We start from the raw sequence: 7,172 nt of genomic DNA, 5'->3' as shown, positions 1-7,172 counted from the left end.
ACTCATTTATTAACCATGCAAGGAAAGACATTTATTAATGGTGAGTTAATTAAATTATGTTTGATTATAGCAGCAGATGAAATATGTTCAGAGAAAATAAAGTAGTTTAAGACTATTAGCCTTTTGGTGACAGTGGTTGCTTGAAGAGTTGAAGACATTGGGAGCAACATTAATAATCAGTTTAAAAGCAAGGCAGGGGCCGGCCCCGTGGCTTAGCGGTTAAGTGCGCGCGCTCCGCTGCTGGCGGCCCGGGTTCGGATCCCGGGCGCGCACCAACGCACTGCTTCTCCAGCCATGCTGAGGCTCCGTCCCACATACAGCAACTAGAATGATGTGCCGCTATGACATACAACTATCTACTGGGGCTCTGGGGGAAAAAATAAATAAATAAATAAATAATTATTAAAAAAAAAAAAAAAAGAAAAAGAAAGTGAAGAGAAAGGGAGAAGTAAGGCAAGAAAAACAACAGACTTCATGAAACAATATAAAAAAATAAATAAATAAAAAAATAAAGCAAGGCAAATGAGGGGGCTGGCCTGGTGGTGCGGTGGTTAAGTTCACGCCCTCTGTTAAGTTCACAGGTTCAGATCCCGGGCGCAGACCAACGTACCGCTTGTCAAGGCATGCTGTGGTGGTGTGCTATATAAAGTAGAGGAAGATGGGCATGGATGTTAGCCCAGGGCCAATCTTCCTCAACAAAAAGAGGAGGATTGGCAATGGACGTTAGCTCAGGGCTAATCTTCCTCACACATACACACAAAAAAACAAGGCGAATGATTTCTAGTGGTTTTCCTTGGGTTTTGATAAGTTGACAGATGTTATCAATATAGCTCAGTTGTTTATTTGACAAGTCAATGCTGAGTTTGAAGTGAATGAAGAATTAGCTTCTTTGAATAGTTCGTGTGGAAAACTATGGGCAAAAATATTTTCAAAGAAAATGAGGAAACTAATTCAGTACAACCTGAAGTGGAATCTGCTAAGATGTTACAGCTATTGGTGGTAAAAATATGTGTGGAGCAGAAAAAAGTTTTTCGGACAAATTTACAAAGCTTGTGAAAATGTAGAGTGTTTAAAGCCTATGCCAATTTATTGTAATATTCACAGAAGGTACTTTGTGGAAAATATTTAAATCTATCATGTGTTATCGAGCCAATTGTGTCAAAGGTGAATTTCATTAGCTCATCTGGACTTAACCATTGTCTATTTTGTGAACTTTTGTCAAAAATAGAAGCTGAATATCTTGACTTGCCCTACCAACCACATAGCAGTTCCAAGGCTTAACAGTAATAAGTCATCTGTGACTTTTTGAGCTCGGGTCAAGATTGAAATTTTTCTTAACAAGAACAGCCCTCAACCACTATTATTGAATACTTAATGGCTTTGGAAATTAGCCTTGCTGCAGACTTCGTAATGTTTCTTAATAGATTCAACCAGAATTACAAAGCAAAACAGTGGTTATATGCAGAACACTGTGGCAAAGTTATCTTGATGGCAATTAATGTTTAAATCACAAGTAATGTCAAGCTGTTTTTAAAACTTCCTGTGCTGTCAAAAATTAAAACCAAAAGTGAGATCTCCATTCCTTCACAAATTCTCAGGGAATGTATTTTTCAGGCTCAAATCACAGTTCCAGCAATGTTTTTCAAACTTCAAAACAAATGCAGAAGAAATTTTTAAATTTCAAAACCTATTTAACTGTGCAATTGAAGAGCTTCCATCTAACCTTCAATTGGAATTGATTAATTTACAATATAATGATGTGCTAAAAGGCAAACATCAAGAGAAGATTTAATAGAACTCTGTAAATTCCTTCAGAGCAATGAAGATGCTTAATAAAATCTTATGTTCGTGGATTAATATCAGTATTTGGCAGTACCTTCCTCTGAGAGTTTTAGCCAACTGTGAAAGTTAGCCAACCACAAAGTTTAGAGGGTACACAGCCCACAGAAGACTATTCTCGGTTCTGACACCAATTGCAGGTTTGAGGGGTTCCCAAAACCACTTTTGGGGTCAATAATTCACTAGAAAGACTCACAGAACTCAGTGAAAGCTGTTATGCTCAGATACCATTTGTTATCGGGAAAGGATACAGATTTAATCCAGCCAAAGGAAGAAGTGCATGGAGCACAGTCCAGGAAGTACCAAACATTTCCATTGTCTCCTCCACAAGGAGTCAGGATGCGTTACTTGCCCAGCATCAATGTGTGACAATATGTGTGGAGTATTGCCAACCAGGAAAGCTCACCCAAACCCTGATGTCTTGAGTTTTTATTGGGGCTCCATCACATAGGTATGGTTGATTGATTGGCCAAATGGTTGATCTCAACCTCCAGGTCAACTGATACCATGTAGTCCAAAGCCCCCACCTATGTCACATTGCTGATCTTTCTAGCATGGTCAGCCACCAACCTAAATAATATTTTTAGACTGTCCAGTGTGACCCAAGTTCCCTAGGCAAACCGTGACATTCCAAGGGCCTAGAGATCACCTCCCAGTAGCTGAGGACAAATATCAGACCTCTTTTTGGGCAAGGTTAATTCTTCACTACATACCACCTGTGGGAAAAGAAATTTTCAAAGACAAAGCATATAAACTTTCATTATGGATCAGCATGAACAGATGAACATCTGCAACCAATCTGATGAAAGGGAACACTAACTCTGAACTCCAATGAAGTGAAATGTGATCTCCCCCCAAAATTTATTTTTCTCATTACTAAACCTATATCACAAAAGAATATACTCAATTATTAATGTCAAATTTTGAATTTTATCAATAAAAATTGTGGAAATTTGTTTTCTCTCCTGTTATATAAATACCTACACAGTATTCTGATTTTGCCTATTGGCCTGCAAAGACTGAAATATTTACTATCTGACCCTTTACAGGAAAAGTTCACCAACCTCTGACGTTTAGTTCAGTTTGTAATACTGCTGTGATGGTTAGTTTTATGAGTCAACTTGACGAAACTATAGACCCTAATTATTCAGTCAAACACCAATCCAGGTGTTGCTGTGGAAGTATTTTGTAGATGTAATTAACATCTACAATCAGTTGACATTAAGTGAAGGAGATTATCCTCAATAATCTGAATGGGTCTGATCCAATTAGTTGGATTGCCTTAACTGAGCTTTCTTTGAAAAAGAAGAAATTTAGCCTGTGGATAGCAGCTCCTGTCTGAGAGTTTCCAGCCTGTGCTTCCTGATGGCCTGACCTACAGATTTTGGACTTGCCTAGCCAGCCCCATATTCACATAAGCCAATTTCTTGCAATAAATCTCTCTCTATATGTACACATCCTACTGGTTCTGTTTCTCTGGAGGAATCCTGACTGATTCAACTGCTCACTATAAAAGATACTACCCAATTTATGCTGCTAGAAAACTGAAAAGAAAATAACTTTAAATAAAAAGAAATTAATATTTTGCCATAGCTGCCTGTTGGCTGTGATATTGCCTAATCTATCTTATTGACTCCCTAGTGTAAGGCAGAAAGGGGTAGTGAGAGTTATGAATAAAGAAAGAAAATTCAGGAAGACTTTGTCGGTCTTATCACTGTGGATCACAGAGACATTTTTGTTTCTTGATAGAATCTGTTTCTAGAGCAAAAATGAGATCTTTCCAAGAAATGGCTCCAGTAGCCTAACTCTAGGCCTCTTTTCCTGGAGTCCACTGTTGCTGGCTGTTAGAGCACGCCTGCGTCCTGGCATTGTCGGTAAATCCTATGCTTGTGTATTTTCAGAGGAGAGATTCCTGAGCTTTTGTCAGATTTTCAAATGGGTCTGTGGCACCAAAAGGATAAAAACCACAAATGACCTCCCCTTCAAGTGGATATTTAACTCTCCTGTGTCACCTACTGCAGACATTATCTCCTCTAATCTTCAGAGTAACTCTCCTGTGTCACCTGCTGCAGGCATTGTCTTCTCTAATCCTCACAATAATCATATGAAGTAGGTACTAGTATCCCATTTTACAAATGAGTAAACTGAAGCTTAGAAGAGACATTTGTCCTAGTTGCACAGCTGATAAGCAACAGAGCCTGGATTTGAACCCACACCTGACACCAAAGCTCGTGCTGGGAGGGTGAGGAGGGAGGGAGGATTCTGCTCAACCACTAGGCTCAGCTATCGGGGAACTTGCTGCACTTGTGGTGGTGGCATGGGTCGGCCCAAGTACCTGCTTGGCCTCTGCCCACCCGCCTGGGGAGGAGACAAGTTGGGGGTGGCTTCTAAGCTTTGCGGGGGCTTTCTGGCCTTCTAACCACTTCTAATGTGCCCCTGCCCAAAGGGAGGGAGGAGGAGGAGCGGGGCGCCCAGGAGAGGGGAGGGCGGGCCCTGAGATGGAGTTTGTTTGAAAAGAGGAAGGAAGTGGGGCCCGGCAGAGCGCCTAGCCACCCCCTGGCTGCTTCCCCACAGGACTACGCGAGGCGCCCGCAGGCCCCCGGCTCAGCTATGGGCCCCTGGCGCAAAACTGACAAGGAGCGGCACGGAGTGGGTAGGTGCGGGCATGGGGTCTGCAGCAGGGAAAGGGCAGGTGGCCGGAGAACCGCACGCAGGCAGATGCTGCGGAAGCCGGAGGCGCGGGCGCGGGCAGGGAGCGCTGACTCAAGGTCCGAGGGCGCCGTGGCTCCCTCAGCCTGCTGCGAGGCCAGCTGGGCGGGGAAGAGGATGCAGCGGCAGAGGAAGGTGGGCACTCCGCCCAGCAGGCTGCGCCCAGCCCGCGCCCTCTCGCGCCCACCGCGGGCCGCCTTTTCTCCCCAACGCTTATGCATTTCCTAGATGGGGTCTAGCCGAGCGCTTGGCATCCTGGCTCTGTGCACCAGGCTCCAAGCGTTCCAGGGAGTGGACTCCATCGCCCCATCTGGAGACTTGTCCTCATAGAGGGAGCACCGCTCTCTCCCCTGGCCTGGCCTTGCTTGGCCCAGCATGCCTCCCTCCACCCCTGTCCAAAGCGGCAGTCCTCTGCCTGCTTCCCCTGCCTGTTCCTCCTGGGTCAGATGACGCCTGATTTGGCAGAGCATCCAGTGGGCTGTGCAGGCTTGGGGGGTGGGTCTGGGTGGCGGGATCCTTCACTCAGCCCCCAGAGATCCTCTGGAGAGAAAGGATCCTGCCAGGTTATCTGAGGATGTCTAAGAAGTAAGCCTCTTAGCTTCAGCCATCTACACTCCCAGAGGCCTCTGCCTGAGCTCAGGGGCGGAAGTGGTGGCTGGGGGAAGGGAGGCTTCAGGTACTGGAACTCTTTCTACTAAGTGGCATCCGTGGTGCAATCCCCGTAGATTCACTGTGGTTTTCAAACTTAAGTGTGAACTTTAAAACCACTGTATGGCTTGCTACACAGGCAGATACCAGACACCACCCCCAGAAATGAGGATTGAGCAGGTCAGAGGTTGGAGGATCCAGGCACCAAGAGTGATTAGATGCAGGGGGTACCAAGGCCACTGATGGAGAAACACTGCCCTGGAGAGCTCAACTTTTATCCATTCGCTTACTGGGCTCTAGGCACTATAGAGTGTTTTAAGGTGAATTGTCCCCATCCAGAGAATGAATAACTATTCACACCCTCAAGGGGGCTCAAGTTCTTCATCTATAAAATGGGAAATTTGAACTAGACTCAATAAGGACCCTTTTTAGCTTCAAAGCTTCTTTCACTCTGGTTCTTCCAGCTGGAGGTATCAGGCTGAAACTCTTCTCTAGGGAAGATGGGGACTGTTAGATGAGACAGGCCACTGTAGGTGGAGGGACCGTGTGGTCCAGGAGATGAAAGCTGAGCGTGAAGGGCGTATCCAGGAAAGAAGAGCAATAGCTCCTTCTGCCTTGAGGGGAGGGTGCATTGAAGAGAATGATCATGCTCAAAGTAAGTTGCAACCACATTTTGGAAGGGTGTGAATGCCCGGCTAAGAAATTGAGACTTTTTCCACTGACGCAGTGGGGAGCAATAGAGGGCTTTTGAGCAGGGGAGGGGCATGAGCAGATTTGTGCTGAAGCTAGTGTAGACGGAGGCTGGGTGGACAGAAGAGCAAAGGTACCTGGGTGGTAGACAAAGGACAGTTTTGGTGGTTCAGGGCAGTTAATGGGGGAGATCGACGTGTGGTGGAAGAGTCCGCCCACCGCCCCAAGGGCTGCAGTGCATTTCAGCTGTGTAGGCCCTGTGCTGTGGTGTGAGGACCATGGACTCTGGTGCTAGACTGCTTGTTCCTGGATTTCAGCTTCCCACACTTCCCAGCCCTGTGACCTAGACAGTTACTTACTTTGTCCAGGCCTCAGTTTCCTTGTCTGTATAATGGGGATAATAACAGCACCTGCTTCCCAGGCATGTGGCATGACTTCATGAGTTAATCCACATAAAGTGCCTAGAATGACAATTGTACAAAATAATCCTCACTAAATATTATCAATTATTATTTTTAGACTTTGTCCTCCTTGGGGTCCAGTTGAGGACATGACATCACAGGATGGAATGCGGCTACAGGATGGTATAGGGTTCTCACCCTCCCTAGCAGGGGAAATCCCACCTCTGTGCTCAGGGACTGGGAACTCTATTAGGCTTCAGGCCCGGAACCTTCTTGATCTGATGGTATAGCCGACATTTTTCATGCCTACTTATGAAAATTCTATTTTATGAGGGATCAGAAGGTCTATGACCCTCTTGGGAGCCAGAGAGCACTTGGTAGGTGCCTGCTCATCAAAGGGATCTCTTTCTCTGCAGATGAATGTCAGAACTAAGGAAGGTAACCTCCCATCCTCATCTGCAGGTTCTGGGCAAATGGAAAGGAAAGGCTTAGGTTATGATGAGACACGGGACTAGATTATCCAACAGAAGGAACAGTGGCTTGAGAATAAGGAGTCTGGGTTCTAGTTCTGACACCATCACCATTTGCAGGCAGATCTGTGCTCTAGTTTTCTCACTGTAAGTCTAGGTATTAATACTTTTCTATTTCAAAGCATTCTTTTATGAAGAGCATTTGAGATAATGAGTGTGGGTGCCTGGAAGAAGATAAAGAGGTAGAGCCATGTGAGGGATTGCCGGGTTCTTGGAATATCTCTGGAGTCTCAGCCAGGCCTAGCACAAGGAGAACCTGAGCTTTGCTTCCCATTTGGTTTCTTCCTCAGCGTGGGTGGCATTTAGCCATCGTTCCTCTGGCCTAATTGACGAGGGCTGCTGGTGTCTGTTGCTG

The 7,172-nt window shown here is 45.5% G+C and overlaps 1 protein-coding gene across 1 annotated transcript in view; it reads left to right on the top strand.

Annotated features, from left to right (window-relative positions):
• The first annotated feature begins 4,389 nt into the window (after positions 1–4,389).
• DOCK2 (dedicator of cytokinesis 2) overlaps positions 4,390–7,172 on the top strand; it is a 401,533-nt gene continuing 398,750 nt past the window's right edge. Inside the window, exon 1 of the mRNA XM_004428542.3 lies at positions 4,390–4,492. Within this exon, the coding sequence (XP_004428599.1) occupies positions 4,450–4,492 (43 nt within the window). The 5' untranslated portion in view covers positions 4,390–4,449. The remainder of the gene's footprint in view (positions 4,493–7,172) is intronic.

This window comes from Ceratotherium simum, chromosome 4 (assembly GCF_057802395.1).
Source record: "Ceratotherium simum simum isolate JZ-2026a chromosome 4, ASM5780239v1, whole genome shotgun sequence".
Classification (NCBI taxonomy): Eukaryota; Metazoa; Chordata; class Mammalia; order Perissodactyla; family Rhinocerotidae; genus Ceratotherium; species Ceratotherium simum.
This window is presented reverse-complemented; position numbering and strand designations above follow the sequence as displayed.